The 16649-nt window shown below is 38.0% G+C and overlaps 2 protein-coding genes and 2 non-coding genes across 4 annotated transcripts; 3 read left to right on the plus strand and 1 right to left on the minus strand.

Annotated features, from left to right (window-relative positions):
- The first annotated feature begins 1567 nt into the window (after positions 1–1567).
- rpl10 (ribosomal protein L10) lies at positions 1568–4247 on the plus strand. Its single transcript, XM_036590709.1, has 6 exons — positions 1568–1658; positions 2288–2346; positions 2671–2778; positions 3007–3145; positions 3389–3551; positions 3996–4247. The coding sequence occupies exons 1-6, from the start codon at positions 1636–1638 to the stop codon at positions 4149–4151; spliced, it is 648 nt and encodes a 215-aa protein (XP_036446602.1). The 5' UTR covers positions 1568–1635; the 3' UTR covers positions 4152–4247.
- LOC118823123 lies at positions 3176–3309 on the plus strand. Its single transcript, XR_005008502.1, has one exon. It is a non-coding gene; the product is annotated as a small nucleolar RNA SNORA70 (small nucleolar RNA).
- LOC118823125 lies at positions 3786–3920 on the plus strand. The gene has a single exon (XR_005008503.1). It is a non-coding gene; the product is annotated as a small nucleolar RNA SNORA70 (small nucleolar RNA).
- Positions 4102–14650, minus strand: dnase1l1 (deoxyribonuclease I-like 1). Its single transcript, XM_036590704.1, has 9 exons — positions 14514–14650; positions 11172–11322; positions 10527–10615; positions 9846–9935; positions 9558–9670; positions 7150–7262; positions 6825–6982; positions 6635–6731; positions 4102–4967 (listed from the first exon to the last, which is right to left on the minus strand). The coding sequence occupies exons 2-9, from the start codon at positions 11313–11315 to the stop codon at positions 4830–4832; spliced, it is 942 nt and encodes a 313-aa protein (XP_036446597.1). The 5' UTR covers positions 11316–11322; positions 14514–14650; the 3' UTR covers positions 4102–4829.
- Between the last annotated feature and the right edge of the window lie 1999 nt (positions 14651–16649).

Here is a 16649-nt window from a genome sequence, read left to right on the forward strand (position 1 = left end):
AGTTCAAAAAGATCTTTTTAGGTCAACGAGATCAGAGTTACAGAGGTGATGCTACAGTTCTGCCAGGGTGAGTGCAAGAAAAATGAGGAGAAAATTTTTATAAATCAGATCAGAATATCTCAATATCCCAAAATAAATAAATAGCTGTTTTTGAAGGGCCCACTCATTTTATTGTAAGTCAGGTAGTCTGTTATACTGAATTACATCATCAGTCAAGTTGTACCACTGACCGTAATACCACTGACTGAGCTATTCTAAAATATAGTTTTTTCAAATAATCTTTAATTTCAAAAAGCCACATTATACACAATTTTTTTTTATTTATGTTGTTATTTTACAGTTGTATGCAAACGTTTTGATTTTGAAAACAGTCAAATTTTGAAAATAAGTGAACACACTTCCCACATTTGAACGCACAACTACGGTTTATTTACTGACTTTCAAACTTTTGCATATGACTGTATATCTTTTTTTGTGTGTGTGTGTGTGTGAATGTTTCATGAGTAACACCACTGACAACCTTTTTGTGACAAATGAGTCTGTCCGAATTTTAGGCAAATGACTAATTTATATAATTTTGATACAGGACAGACAATTATTGTCATGCATTGTTACAATTTGAGCTAAAAAAATCTAAATTGTTGTTTTGCATAAAAAATAATACTACAGTATCTGTGGAATGACTGCTGTGAGATGCTGTGTCTCTTGCACAACATGACTAAAATTGATGCAAATAAAAACTGAAAAGAAGAATTCATTTTTTATTTTTTATTATTTTTTTGAAGGTTATTAGACAAAGAACAAAGAATACACACACATCAACCTTCTGGTGTACTCTTATTCTGAAGTCATTTTCATTGCTTCAAATTGTTGGACATTTGCTGCTGCAATGGACCCATTTATCAAACGTGCTCCAATATAAAAGCACAGGTGGGACTGTAACAGTCTCTTAAAAGAGTTCCTGACTGTCTTGCTATTTTACGAAGACTGGATGAAAAGCTATGTCGGTCCCACGCAGAGGTGGCGACACATGAAGACTACAGCGCACTGTTTTTGGACGAGAGATATTTGATGATTTTATGTCCAGACGTGTAAAAAATTAACAAAAGTGGAGACCACCACCTACCACCACGCAGGAGGGAAAGGTTTCCTCACCCATTATATTTTAGACAACTTCTTTGACAGCAGGCAGCTCTCAGAGATGGACTACAAATGAACTACAAACGCCCTTTGGTAGAAAACTACATTTCCCGAGTACAAGCAACAAAGTGAGCGAGAGGGAGAGAAACCATGGTCATAAACATTATTACAGCGGGGATTATTCTGAGAATCGTCTTGTCTAGCGCGGTCTGGTCGGATTTATTTCTATTTATCACGCTAAAGTCGTGACCATAATGTAAAGTCTGGAACTGTTTGTGTTCAATCACCCAGCTCCTCTGCGGAGCTCCTCCATCTTCACTATATGACGCAGCGGAAGCTCTGGATACTTCCTTTCCTCCATTAGGTGAGTGCGTGGTGCGGCCGCCTTTAGTCTCGCTCTTCAGCAAATTATCGAAAAATATATTATATATGAGGTCTAGGGCGCACTTATTTTCATTAAAGTAACTGTTCTTGTGTTTATTCCAGATCGCAACCATGGGCCGCCGTCCAGCCCGTTGGTAAGTGCTGTATTTATAGTTTTAGTGTGAGGAGTGTGGAGGGTGGTGAAAATGGCAGGGCCGCTAACCATGTGGCTCAAGAGAGCGGCTAACCGAGTTTAACAGGGGTTTACATATTTATACTGAATTAAATTGATTCATCATCTGGCTAGATGGCTGCATTATGTTTTTTTTAATTAATAGATTTGCCAACCTTTGTAAACTGCTCAGCCTAGTTAGCTGGCTCAGTAGCCAACTCCAAAAGCTAGCTACGTTGCGCATTTGAAAGACATTAAGGTAAACTAACTTGGGTCTTAAATACTTGTGGTTCCGTCCAAAACTGTATATTACTGTCCTAAATATTATGTCAAAAATAGTGCATGACCAATGGAAGTCCACTTATTAGTGCAGAATGTGTAGTGTGGTATTCTGTGGTATTGGACGCAGCTTTAGTTTTGTAGTCGAGCAATGTTAGTCACTTGAATACTCACTTGCTGTCAGTGTGATTGTTGGAAAATAGTGCCAGCGTTTTTAAACGGTATTTGCAGTCATTTTGTAGCTTAACTCGTCTGCATTTTGTTGTATATTATGTATGTTTGTCCCAAGTCAAGGCTTACTGTTAAACTCATGACACTTCATCTCACCCACAGCTACAGATACTGCAAGAACAAGCCTTACCCCAAGTCCCGTTTCTGTCGGGGTGTGCCTGGTAAGGCTTTAAACTTCTGACTACAAAGCACATCATGTTGACTGGATGTTGCATTAATGTAATAGCACAGTAGATGACAAATTTTAGATATACATGTTGTAAATGCTGAGTAATAATCAGTAGAATTGATGGTGCAGTTTTATCGTGTTCCGCATTAAACTTACTTTGAGTTGGTAAATTAAGTGTCTTTCAAAAACATTTATAATCAAACTTGCATCACATAATGTAACTACTTATTGACAACTTCACTGGTAAACCATACATTGTTTAAAATGGACTTTTATGAGGGTCAGCTGTGTCTGAGAATCTTTCTTATAACCCCAGATCCCAAGATCAGGATCTTCGACTTGGGCAGGAAGAAGGCTAAGGTGGATGAGTTCCCCTTGTGCGGTCACATGGTGTCTAATGAGTACGAGCAGCTGTCCTCTGAAGGTAAGGAGAGAGTGATGGTAACATCATTGGCCTGTTTTGATTGGCATGGTGTACCACCTTGACGTACACTTTCATATTCCATACACGACTGCATCACGTCACTGAAAGCTTTTAGAAAGGAGGTGCTAAAGTAAATGTTTTGTAAATGAAATTCTTGTGGAAAGAATTTTGTCTTGATGTCTCTTGCTTTTGCTCAAAATCACTATACATCATTCTCTTCTGTTCTAGCTCTTGAGGCTGCCCGTATCTGTGCTAACAAATACATGGTGAAGACCTGCGGCAAAGATGGTTTCCACATCCGCATGCGCCTCCACCCTTTCCACGTCATCCGCATCAACAAAATGTTATCCTGTGCCGGGGCTGATAGGTGGGTTTGTGCCTAGACCTGAAGCTTCAGCTGCAGCTTATTAAGCCGACCAGCCTAGTTGCCTGTACTTCTCTGGTGTGCAAAAGTTGCAGACATTGAATCTTTGGTTGTGTATGAGCCCAGCTGTGAGGTGCTGGGTCCTGTAAGGGACCATTGAAACACTCATTGCCTTAAGCTTGGATCATCTTGCATTTGGTCCACATGTCTAGCTGGGAGTAACCTGGGTTATGTTTTTGTCTTCAGGCTCCAGACTGGAATGCGTGGTGCTTTTGGAAAGCCCCAGGGTACAGTGGCTCGTGTGCACATTGGACAGGTGATCATGTCTGTGCGCACTAAGGCCCAGAACAAGGAACACGTCATTGAGGCTTTGAGGAGAGCCAAGTTCAAGTTCCCTGGCCGTCAGAAGGTACTTGTTGCATCTTATATTAGTAAAAAGTTACCAAAGAAGCTTTAAATTCACTGTGGTGTAAAATGTACATAAATGTGTTCATCAGGCTCTGTTACTATAGTAGAATGGTAGGGGGTTTGTAATATATATTACCATGCAAATTAGCAACTAGTCATTGCTGATTCGTTGAAAATGTTAAAATCATGTTTAGTAGTCATCCTGACTACCATAAACACCATTCATATTGATGGTCTGCAGCTTATTAAGCCGACCAGTCTGGTTCACTGTGCCCTTCTGGTGTGCAAAGGCTGCAGACAGTAATTCTTCGGTTTGTGTATGTGCCCAGCTGGGAGGTGCTGGGTCCTTAAAGGGACCGTCGAAACAAACTAAACAGAATCATCTTTAAGGATGTACTTCTATATAAACTTGGGTTTACAAGTATTCTCTTTTCCTTTTGCTTAGATCCACATCTCCAAGAAGTATGGCTTCACCAAGTTCAATGCCGTTGACTTTGATGACCTGCTGCAGGAGAAGCGTTTGGTTCCTGATGGCTGTGGGGTGAAATACATCCCCAACCGCGGACCGCTGACCCGCTGGAAGGCCCTGCATGCCAACTAAGCACTTCACACTGGCCAGATCATTGGCTGTGTGAGAGAGGGCTCTCAGATTTCTGAAGTAGTCAATAAAATCAAACCGTGTTTTGATTACAAAAAATTACAGCCTCAGTGTTTGTTTTTAAATTTTTTGCTGTAAGCTTTTTCAAAACCGATTTTTTTCCAAGTCTTGTGGGAGATCAGTAAGAAAATGAATATGTACACATCTCGGTGGTGTATTTGGACCTTCATTTATGTTTGATATCCATTTGACAAGAAATAAGGTCAAGAGTCCAGTAATGCAAAGTCAAACTGCTGTGTCATGATTAATCAAGCATTTCAGTATATAACCCCTTTTAGATCAACTGGTTTTGTCCATGTAGTGACTAATCATGTTGTGGTTATGAAAATATTTAATTGAGAGGGGAGGAGGGGAATTGAAAAGTTTCCATGACAAAGTAAAACATTTTATTACAAAGTATAAAAAACACACTTAAATTCATTTGTTGCTGAGGTATTAAAGTCCTGAGCTCAAAAGGTAGAGAAATGCATAGAGGGGACTTGGATTATCATAATTTAACTTAAGGCACTTGGTGTATCCGCTAGATTTGGTGAAATTTTTGGCATGGAGGAGATTCAAGTATTGACATCAGTGCATTATTTCATCTTATACTGGCTTCGAAAATTGTCCACCTTCAGCACCTCAGTCTGCATTCAGTTGCAACAGGACGAAGAAGCCAAAGGTCAGAGGTAGCAGGTACGGAGGTGTGCTTTCCCGTGTGCTTCCTGACAGGGTCTTCAAGTCAACCTCTATAGGGTAGTGGTCACTAACTTTTAGGGCCTAGAAGTAAAAATCCACAGTTAAGTGATGAGCTGAACCTGTTTTTGTGCACAATTTGCCAGCTGCCTTCCACCCTCTATATATATATATATATATATATATATATATATATATATATATATATATATATATATATATATATATATATATATGTGTGTGTGTGTGTGTGTGTATATATATATATATATAATCTCATTGGACAGTTTCTGACCACAGGACCAATGTTGACTGATATTAGTTGGGTGGTGGATCATTCTTGACAGCAGTGACACTGACACAGCATTGCAGGAGAATTATAAACACCTCAGTGTCTGGTTGAGAGTTGTCCACTGCACAACATTAGAAGGAAATTCACCACTAATAAGGTCTGAAGGGGTGTCAAAACTCAACCACTAAAAGGTCCATATTTCATGTTTACTGAACATTTTGCTATGAACCCAACTGGCCATTGTTTATTCAAAATATGCCTGAACTGTAACAGCAAAATAGGCATTAAATATAATTCAAAAATAGTTTTAGGTAGATGACTGGCAATTTGTGCAGAAGCAGATGGGTTAAAGTCAGTAGCTGTAAACCAGTAAAGTGCACCTACAAACCTCAATCCAAAACGTTGGGACATTATATGAAATGATAATAAAACAGAAAGCAGTGTAAAATCTGTTTGACCTGTATTCAATTGAAAAGAGTACAACACAATATTTGGTATTTAACTTTATGAACGTGTTAGTTTTTTGTAAATATATGCTCGTTCCGAATTTGATGCCTATAGAATGTTGTAAATAGGTTGGGACAGGAGCATGTTTACCATTGTGTTACATCAGCTTCCTTATAACAACGATCATTTGGGGACTAAAGGGACCAACTGATCCAGTTTTGAAAGTGGAATTTTTTGGCCTTCCTTGATAAAACAAGTCTTCAGCTGTGCAACCCATACAGGGCTTGTATTGTCTTATTTTGTGCTATGCTGTCTGAGGGCTTGACCTTACACACAGATTTCTCTGGATTCTCTGACTCTTTTGGTTATATTATGCACCGTAAAGGGTGAAATACTTAAAATCCTTGAAATCACTCGTTGAGGAACTTTATTCTTAAACTGTTGGATTATTTGCTGACGTGGTTTTCACAAAGTGGCGAGACTTGACACATCCTTGTTCTGAAAGGAGCATCTAGAAAGATCTAGGCCTTTCCTGGATGCTCTCTTTATACCCAAGCATGATTGCAAGACCTGTTTAAGACATTTCACAACGTTTCAGGTCTTAAATAGCCCATGTCTCGATTAGAAGAGCTGATAAGGTGAAATATTAAATCTTATATCTTTTCTTATGCGGTTTTGATTTGAATACAGGTCAGAGTGGATTTACAAATCTCTGCTTTCTATTTTGTCTTGCATTTCACTTAATGTACTAACTTTTTGGAATTGAGGTTTGTATATGGTAGATTGTATCTGATCAAATTTAAACTGAGCGTAGGTGCAAGGTAGATGAATCTAATAAACAGGCGATTCAGTGTTTCTTAAAGGGCCCATATGCTCCATTTTCCTTGAATGTCCACTTAAGTCCACTTACGACATTTCTGTGGGTTTATTTATGAAAAAAACAATCATAATTCTACTTTCCATTAAAATGGGCCCTTTAATGAATGAGAGTAATAGAAAATTAGCACTTTACCTCCTCCTCAGTGAGACGGTATTCCCTGGCAAAGTTAAACGGCCGTGCTGAAAATGGCACTACAGCTCCGAGAAAGTGATCTCCATGCACAACTATCCTGTGGGAGCAGGCCAGGAATCAACACTGTAAGATTTCAGAAGATCATGAAGTAACTGTGTCGTACCATCTAAACAGAGCAGGACAGATTTACCTGTCGTAGGCGCAGTCAGTGGTTTCTCTCACTGTAGTGTCCTGTTTGTCTTCTATCAGCCAGGTGAAAGAGGACACAGTGTACAGTCTTATGTTCTTCCTGTTCTTCTTGGCTACGTATCCACAGGCCGCATTAAAGTCACCGAGAAACATCATGTCCTATCAGAATTGAGGTAATGGTGAAAAATATGTCTAATTTTCAGAAGCTTTAGAGGTCATTAGAACAATGGAAACCTAGATGGCAGTGTGTGTGTGTGTGGGATTTTTTATTCAACAATAAGCTTTATTTATTAAGCTTTATAGTATGCTTTCTGTACCACTCTTACCTCCGTCCTCCACCTCTGTCTAACTTCCTCAAAGACATCATAGAGCTCATCAATCTCTTTGGTGGCGTTTGTGGGAGATGTGTGTACTGGAACCAGAACAAACTCGCCAATCACTGTAAAACACACCCACTAAACAATCAGTTACACTCTTAAAGTCACCCTGAAATCAAACCGGACCTTTTTAAACTGGTTAGTTAATGTCCCTAGTTATATTAGGCATCATATCATGAAAAATGCTTGTTTTGGTGTAATATTTGGTTGAAGTGTGGTGACGTTTGTCCGTCAGATTTTCGATTAATTCACCGTGTACCAGTGGGCAGGGAACATAATATTAAACAACGGTATCATGTTTCACTTCCTCTTCTGACCACCTCCACCATCAAGCAAAAACCCACAGCTAGCCCAGAGACCCTACCTGATACTGCGTTTCACTTGTTTGTAAAGGAAATGCTTTATAAATTCTGATTCATGTTGACTAAAAAGCCCATATTCAACATTTTTCTTGAAATTTTATCGTTTCCTTTATGTCCACTTATGATGATTGTGTGGTTTTACGTAACAAAAACATTTATAATTCAATTTTTTACATGGTCATTTTCCAACCTCTGTTCATCCCTTGGAATTCAACAGGCTGTTTTTGTTACTGTGCCTTTAAGACTGATTTAGCCTCTAATTAGCTGTCCTGTATTGTGTCTCAAAAAGCTGTCCAGGCTGAGACACTCCTTAATGTCAATGTGATTGAGTGGGGATAACCTGTCATACATTCACTGAGCACTTTATTAGGTACACCTACCTTGTATCAACATTTGTTTTTTTTTGTGTAATTTGTTTTCCCACCTTTACCTCATTCATCAATGGTCAAGACCCCCACAGAGCAGGTATTATTTGGGTGTTTAATCATTATCAGCACTGCAGTGACACTGACGTGGTGGTGGTGTGTGTGTTGTGCTGGTAGGAGTGGATCAGACACAGCAGTGCTTCTGGAGTTTTTAAACACCTCAGTGTCACTGCTGGACTGAGAATAACCCACCAAACAAAAATATCCAGCCAACAGCATCCTGTGGGCAGCATCCTGTGACCACTGATGAAGGACTAGAGGTTGACCAAGACAAACTGTGCAGCAACAGATGAGCTATCGTCTCTGACTTTACATCTACAAGGTGGACTAACAAGGTAGGAGTGTCTAATAGAGTGGACAATGAGTGGACACAGTGTTTAAAAAACTCCAGCAGCACTGCTGTGTCTGATCCACTCGTACCAGCACAACACACACTAACACACCACCACCACGTCAGTGTTGCTGCAGTGCTGAGAATGATCCACCACCCAAATAGTACCTGCTCTGTGAGGGTCCGTGGGGGTCCTGACCACTGAAGAACAGGGTAAAAGGGGGCTAACAAAGTATGCAGAGAAACAGTCTGTATCCTATATGGAAAGTGGAGCTGATAAAATGAACAATGAGCGTTGAAACAAGGAGGTGTATCTAATAAAGTACTTAATGAGTGTATATTAAGTGTATTTATGTATATATTTTTGTGACGTCACAAAAACAATTAATTCAAAATGGGAACTTACTTGTTTCATGACACTTAGAAGCAATAACTGCAACCAGCATTACATATATCACTTTCACATTATTCTGGAGGAATCTGAGCCCAATCCCTTGCAATATTTTTGCATTCCCTCACAACAATTTAGCTTTCACTTGCAATAATTATGTGTTCACTTGCAACATTTTTGCATTCCCTTGCAAACATTTCACGTTCCCTTGTAATAGTTTTACATTCCCTTACAAAAGTTTTATGTTTTTACAAAATCCATTGCACTTGCAAGGGAATGCAAAATTATTGTGAGGCAACACAGTGTCATTGTTTTCAAGCATGGCCCCTTAGGGGCGCCATAGTTCACAATGTCCTAGTACCTCAGAATTGGTTTATGTAACCCTTTCCAAACCAATGAATTCAGCAGCTTTTTTCCTCATCTCATTTGAATTTTCCTTTGCTTATGGCCCAGAATGCTTGTGAAACTTTGTGGCAATGTCATCATTCTGGTGGTAAACTTTAATATGAAGGTTTATATTCAACATAGCTGGCTGCATTGAAGCCTGGCTGTGTTCTGAATCTCTTCACCAGTTACATTTGGTTAATATGTTGCTTAAGTAACTAAGCAGGCAATTACTTTTTCACCTATATGTTTGTGTGTTGGATAACTTTGTTCCTTCTATAAATTAAATAATCATTGAAAAAAATGTTTTGTGTTTCTTAAGGTTCCCTTTGTTTAATGATACACTTTGTCTGAAGATCTGAAACCATTCACTGTAAGAAAGATCAATACTAAAGGAAATGAGGGACGACAGGGAAAACTCAGCAGTCTAACTCTGGAGGCACTGTGTCTATCTGTGGGGTTACCTGTTTTAGGTGCTTGGAAGCGCACCACAAAGGGCTCCCTGGCGAAAGCATCCTCGTCCCCTTTCTGCATGTCAGGATACTGATACTGATCTTTCAGCCTCACAGAGTCCTTCCTATGAGAGAGAACAGGGTATGACAGAGTAATATCCATGTTAAAAACATGTTAACCCTTTAAACACACGTATGTAACATAAGTTTCACGGTAATTACTCTTACTACAATCACAATAACATACAGTGTTCACTTCAAATAATCATACCTTATTTTATTCTAAACTAAATGTCTTACCTGAATACAAACACATATTGCTCCTGATATATTTGTGATCTGCCAAGACGGCCACTGGACACGTAGTCATATTGGTGACCGCTGTCAAAGCTGAATAAAAAGCAATAAAACATCACTGATGTTACTCTCAGTTTGAGCATGTGGAGGACAGTACATCAAAAAGCACTACAGGTGCTCACTGTGTTTGAATACAACCCATTTTAAGTAGGCCTTTGCATATGTGTTGATCTTCAACTCATCTCCCTCACATGCTGTGTTTTGATAGTATATATATCAGAGAATGCCTGTCAGTGTCATACATCTTAGAAATAAAGATGCCAATAAGAGCAGTGCCACAGAAAACCACTTTAGGCTCCCTAAAGCAGTCATTCGCCAAAGAAAAATGTGGACTGTCTGGGGGTCCCTGAGGACCGGTTTGAGAACCACTGCCCTAAAGAACCTTCCAGTGGATGATTCTTTAAAGAAGCATTTTTGTAAATGAGGCCTTTTCATTTTAAAGAACCCCCTATATAATGTAAAGGGTCTGTACAAATTAAAAGTTGTTATGATTCAAATGTGTAATCATTGCTATATAAATAAAATATATTACGTTTACACTATTGTCAAAAGTAAGTAAAGTAAAAGAAAACGATTGTTTTTTGTGCTCTAAACTGTGACTGTAGCAGTGAAGAGTAATGTTACTTGTTGAGGCTCCTGAGCAGCTGAGGAATGGCCTTCTTCTTGTGATCTCTGACCTCCTGGAGCAAGCACACATCACAGCGTGACACGATCTGAGGAAATCACATCGAATTTTTAATCATTCTTAAGAATTCTTAAATGTGTGAAACTGTTTACTAATTAATATTTAATAAATTGTCATTGTATCAATACATTAATAAGTCAGATATAGTGGAAACCAACATTTTAATACAACTAAACTACATCTGCAGCACTAAAAAATGGTTTGTCAGTTCAACCAAAAAATTGGGAACAAGTAATTAAACTTTTATTCAACTTAAATAGTTTAAATGAACCAACATTATATTCAAAGTATTTATTAGAGTTGAATAAAACGATTCAATTTGCTTGTTACCACATTTTTTACAGTGTAGTACAAAATTATGTTGATTACGGTCATTTGACCAGGGGCACCCAAACTTTTGCATATGGTTCTGTAGTTAACTATATTATTCGAATACTAAAGTATTAAATATAATTGAAAGTTTTTTTACAGAATGAAAATCATAACCACAGACAGCCCAAACATTATTGTCTAGAGCTTTTCTACACTGATGATAGTATTAGGATTGAAGACTAAACAAAAGCCCACACTAAAGTGGGACACACCTGCGTTAGTGTGTGTAAAATTTTTTTATCTGCTGCTTTCGAGTCACCAAAACTCTGAACATTAAAGGCACAGATTTTGAATCCATGGCAGGCCAGCAGGCCACAAAGGTGAATGAGGACGAGCAGCATTAGAGGACGAGTCATACTGGACCTGCAGAGAGAGAGACAGAGAGAGAGAGAGAGAGAGAGAGAGAGAGAGAGAGATAGAGAGAGAGAGAGAGATGGTGGTAAATGAGGTTGTTTCTGTGAGACTTGGATTGAGTTCATCTGAAGGGTTATTTTGCTTTGCATCATTAATCAAATATTGTATTTGACTAGGTTGTGTAAACATGACCCAACAGAGTTGGACCTGAATAAAACCAGTTAAACCACTTGCTTAATTGTTGTTCACCAGCTGAACTACATTTTTTTTTTATCATCACTGAATGACGCTTATTTTTTTACTGTGTAGCTTCAATTCTATTTCAGGTTCTTTACTGCACTGAAATACTGTAAATGAATTATTTACCTGAACTGATCCTGAAACAAAAGCCAGAGAAACTTAAGTGATTCGAGTGCACAATGTAAAAAAGAGATTAAACTGTCTTGATTTAAGCACAGGCAAAATAATTACTCAGCTTTTATATGCAAAGCACAGGAAAGCCACTCTGAACTGACTGAATATTCACTCTGTCTTATTCTTTTCACCACAGTAGGCCACTGAATGTACACTGGTAATTATTTGTGATAACTGCTGGGTATTTACAGACAAAAACACAAAAAGGATACAAAATCATGAATTCTGTGAAACCAGTGAGCCTGGTACTACAGACTATTACAGAACATGACAAGTAGCATAGCAAATGATAGTATTAGACTGGAACACCACTTTAATATAGCAGAAGTGCATAAAAATGAAAAATGTAACCATACATAGACCAGCTTTTTGAAAGGTTCTTTAAAGTCAAAAGGTTGTTAAAATAAGACTAGGGATCGGGAAGTGGAAACAAGCTTTGAAGAAAACATGAAAAAAAAATTAAACGTCTCAACAATCAGCACACTGTGCTGCAATCAAAGAAAATTCTTGAAATCTATCAGTCTGGAAAGGGTTACAAAGCTATTTCTAAGGCTCTGGGACAGTGAGAGCCATTATTGCCAAAGTTCTCAAAAGTGGCCGTCCCACCAAATTTCCTCAAAGGGTGCTGCAACAGCTCACCCAGGCAGTCAGAAAAGAACCCAGACAAACATATAATGAACTACAGGCCACGCTTGCCTCAGATAAGGTCATTGTTGTTGAACATGGTGGTGGCAGTGTGATGGTCTGGGGATGTATTGCTGCTTCAGGGCCTGGGCCACTTTAAGTAACTGACAGAATCAGGAATTCTGCTCTCTACCAGAAAATCCTGCAGGAGAATGTCCGGTCATCCATCCATGATCTGAAGCTCAAGCGCAGTTGGGTGATGCAGCAAGACAATGATCTGAAGTACATAAATTCACATCTGAATGGCTCAAAATAAAACAAAATGAAGGTACTGTGGTGGCCTAGTTAAATTCTGACTTGCACCCCATTCAGATGCTGTAGTAGGAGCCTTAAACTGGCAGTTCATGTTCAGAAGCTCTCCAATGTTGCTGATTTAAAGCAATGGGCCACTGTTCCTTCACAGTGAACACTGATAAGAAAGATTGCTTTCCAGTTATAGCAAGGGTTTGGTTGCGGTTCTGTGGCCCAGCCAGTTATTAAGTCTGGCGGCTAATATTTGTGTTGCAAAACAGCGAATATAGATGCTGCATAGGGTTTTCATTCAATAAACAAATGACCATTTTAAAGGGTTTTTCCCTTGTTTTCTCCTAGTCTTACATCACATGTTGTACGAGGATCTGAAACTTGTGGGACAAATATGGTCAAAAAGAGGTAATCAGATGGGGCAAATATAATATGATATGATAACGGACACACATTACAGGGCTATCTATCCCTCAGCACCAAAAGATTTCAAATGCATTATTAACTCTTAAAAAGATTGCTCTTCATGCGTTCTTTAGGAAAGACAATGGTTCTGTTTAGAACCATTTACAATCAAAGAGCAATGATGCAATCAAGCTTGTAACAATAGCAGAACTCTTTTTGGTGCTATAAGGAACCATTTTCAAAAAGGTTCTACACATTCTCCATCAGTCTGAAGAACCATTTCCCCATGCAAAGAACTTTTTAAGCATGCAAATAGTTCTAGAATCACTGCCTTTACTAAAGAACCCTTTTTATTATTTTTTTAAAGAACACTTTTTTTTTTTGAACCATCTTTTTAAGAGTGTTACTTTAGAAAAGAACAATCATAATTACAAGTATCATTTTACATATCACTGCTGTCAGAAGAAAACCTCGTATCTCCAAAATAGTAACTTTACAGGAGAAGGAAAAAACCTACTTTACTTTTAATGTAAGTCAATGGAACCAGAATTCTTTCCAAGTAAATTTGGGCCGTTTCTTTTGGTTCGTTCATCGTGAAATTAATGTACAGTGTAAAGGGCAACAGGTAATTTCAAATTAAGTCAAAAACTGAAAAACGACAAAAATGGAGATACAAGGTTTTGTTCCAACAGCAGCGATATTGGTGATGGTTTAAAGTGCTTTTTAGTCGATACACTTCTACTCTATGTAAGTCATCTCAGGCCTGTTATTTCTTTCTTTCTTTTTGAGCCGAAGTCAAAGTATATCTAGTGTACACGGTTCTCTTATGTACAGTTATGTATGCTCACAAGTATTTTTACAGATTCCCTGATGTCCTTACTGCTGAGTTTTCAGCACTGCTATTTACTGATGTTTGTTTATTTAACCCACATGTGCCTGTTACTTTAAGATAAACATGCAATCATAGAGTAACAGACTGGATCATATTTCCCCTGGCCTCAGAGTTAGTGCTCTCTCTCTCTCTCTCTCTCTCTCTCTCTCACTCACTCTCTCTCTCAAACTAAAGCATATCACAAGTTATGACAAGTGACAACCTGAAAGGAGAACACCTTGATGGACAGCTGTACTGATGAGTCACAACATGATGTGAGAGGCAGTGCCAACTGCGGCAAGCTTAGGCTTTTTCTTCCTTCATAAACATCTCGTAAAAAAGAACAAAACTTTTTTTGTTTCAGATCCTGACCACATTTCTAAGATCAAGTTCATAATCCTCACCAGGCTCTCAAACACATACAGTCATGCTTCCTCTCCAAACCACTGGGTGTGCATTCCAAGTAGTTCTACTTCTCTTTTGGAGCCGCGTTGATACTGTTATTCAGTTCCTGCACCCCCCATACAGGCTTTAATCACAGCTTACACACGAGTGAGAAACATGAGAGAGGGTCGGTTTTTACCTCAGTTATCAGATCCGGTCACTTCAGCGGCTTCAGTGAGAGTCTGAATTCTGGAACGGCTGGTTTTCTGCTCAGTGTTTTCACTGGAAGATCTCTGATCCGCCCTTTCTAGGTCGAGCGCTGAGACGCTCAGTCAGCGGGAGGAGGTTCTAAAACTGTAATTGCCGCTGAGGGAGTGTTTCCACTCTTGAAAACCCACGTGTAGCCTTAGCCTATAGGAAGCCTTGTCAGCTTTTAATCCCCTTGAACTACTTAAAGGATACTAATAGTAGTAAAAACACTGAATTTGACAGAACAATCAAATTCTGACAAGTCAAATGTCAAATATTAGTAGTAGGAATTGTTTTTTAGGAGCAAATTTTAAATTCTTGATACCGGTATGGATTAAATTTAAACAAGGACTGATTCAAATTTTCAAGATTCAAGATTCTTTGTTGTCATTGCACAGGGTACAACGAAATTGGGCAGCAATCCTAATGGTGCATAGACAAAAAAGATTAAACTAGGAATAGGACAAAAATATAGGCTAATGTAAAATATAAAATGCAAGAAATTAAAAGAAACACTATATAACTTAAAATTATAAAAAAGTAAAACAAAAAATGAAAGTATGAAATGACTTCAAATAGAATCATAGAAAGTAAAATAAAAAAGAGTAGATATAAAAGAATGTAGCAGCTTTGGTTTTCACAAGAACTTTGAGTTAAAAAAGAAAAACACTTTTTTTAATCTGCCAAAAAATTATTTTTGAGCTGTTATTAGTGATAATCGTTACATGAAAAATAATTCTTACATGTGCAAATACAGCCTTCCAGTGTTAAATGTAAACAAAATATAACATGTAATAATTACATTTTATTTAGTAGGATTTCAGTTTGAACATGTAATGTCCTTTTTAAATGAATAATTTAGAAACTATGTTTTGTTTTTTACTTTGAACTGACATGTCATTGAATTCATAGTGATAAAAAAAGTTAAATGTTACGTGCTAAAATTTAAATATTACAATTATTTGAATTTTGATATGTTTGACATGTCAATTTGATGTTATATATATTTTATATAACATAAATACATATATATGTATTTATATTTTGCTATAGTAATAATAACATTTGTATATTGTTTAAACAGAATTTGTGTTATCAAGTAAAGCTGTGGATTAAAAGCTGAAATGGTTTGCCATACCTTTGCTTTTATGTGGATTTGCATAAATGTCTCGCTATGACACAGAACATTCTTGTAACTACTGTATTAAAAACAAAATAGAAAGGCATATTTGCATATTCATGCAACTCTATGCAGAAGATAATAGATCTTTATAGCTTACTACACTTGCAAAAAGTCTCCCTATTAGAGCAGAGACAGTGCAGTACTTTGCCAATCTCTTGGCACCTTTCTTACACTACCCAGCCATTTGCTCTGCCACCTACCAAAAAATTATGGACATGTAGGCTGTACATGTCCACAAGTCTAATTAAGACTGAGGATCAAGCAAGTAATCACATTCCACTGAGTTTCCTCCTCCTACACTTTCTTTTCTGCTCCTTTGGTCATTACAAGAAAATAAACACCTGAAACTCAAGGCTTATTCTATTATTCATCTTAGGACTTACTATTCAGCAACTACTGTGAATAATGTGTTAACTACTACAGAACTATGATATATATGCAGTTCTGAGATTGAATTATTGAAATGTTGAGCAACACATGACTACCTGAGATTTTAAGGGGTTAAACTGTTCAAAACTCTTCAGGTTAGCTGTGCTAGAAAAGCTGTTAAACTTGAGGTGACAAAATCGGAGAGACTGCTTCATATGAACTATTTATTTTTGATTTTCTCATGTACTGTAGTTAATCACAGCTGTCATGTGTTTGAGTATTTTTACTGTGGTTTTCACACTTTGTTTCTGAACATCACACACTGGAAGAAATCAGGGATGGATTAATGACTGGGCCAGTGGGGCTAATGCCCAAGAGCCTCTGACTGCCAGAGGTCCCGGGAGGCCTCTGACCACAGGGCCCAAGGGGACTCAAATACTGAGGGCAATCCACTGCAGATACAAGTTTAAGGTGAACAAACAGCCATTGAACATGTACAAATGACTAAATAAATGAAATAACACAATGTTATCT

Source organism: Colossoma macropomum, unplaced genomic scaffold, assembly GCF_904425465.1.
Source record: "Colossoma macropomum unplaced genomic scaffold, Colossoma_macropomum, whole genome shotgun sequence".
Taxonomy (NCBI): domain Eukaryota; kingdom Metazoa; phylum Chordata; class Actinopteri; order Characiformes; family Serrasalmidae; genus Colossoma; species Colossoma macropomum.

Coding starts and splice junctions, on each gene's coding strand:
- rpl10 (XM_036590709.1), top strand. CDS start 1,636: ATGGGCCGCCGTCCAGCCCGTTG. Junction 2,347..2,670: donor TTTCTGTCGGGGTGTGCCTG/GTAAGGCTTTAA, acceptor TTATAACCCCAG/ATCCCAAGATCAGGATCTTC. Junction 3,552..3,995: donor AGTTCCCTGGCCGTCAGAAG/GTACTTGTTGCA, acceptor CCTTTTGCTTAG/ATCCACATCTCCAAGAAGTA.
- dnase1l1 (XM_036590704.1), bottom strand. CDS start 11,315: ATGACTCGTCCTCTAATGCTGCTCGTCCTCATTCACCTTTGTGGCCTG. Junction 9,936..10,526: donor CTGCTCAGGAGCCTCAACAA/GTAACATTACTC, acceptor CTTTTTATTCAG/CTTTGACAGCGGTCACCAAT. Junction 6,732..6,824: donor ACTGACTGCGCCTACGACAG/GTAAATCTGTCC, acceptor CTGCTCCCACAG/GATAGTTGTGCATGGAGATC.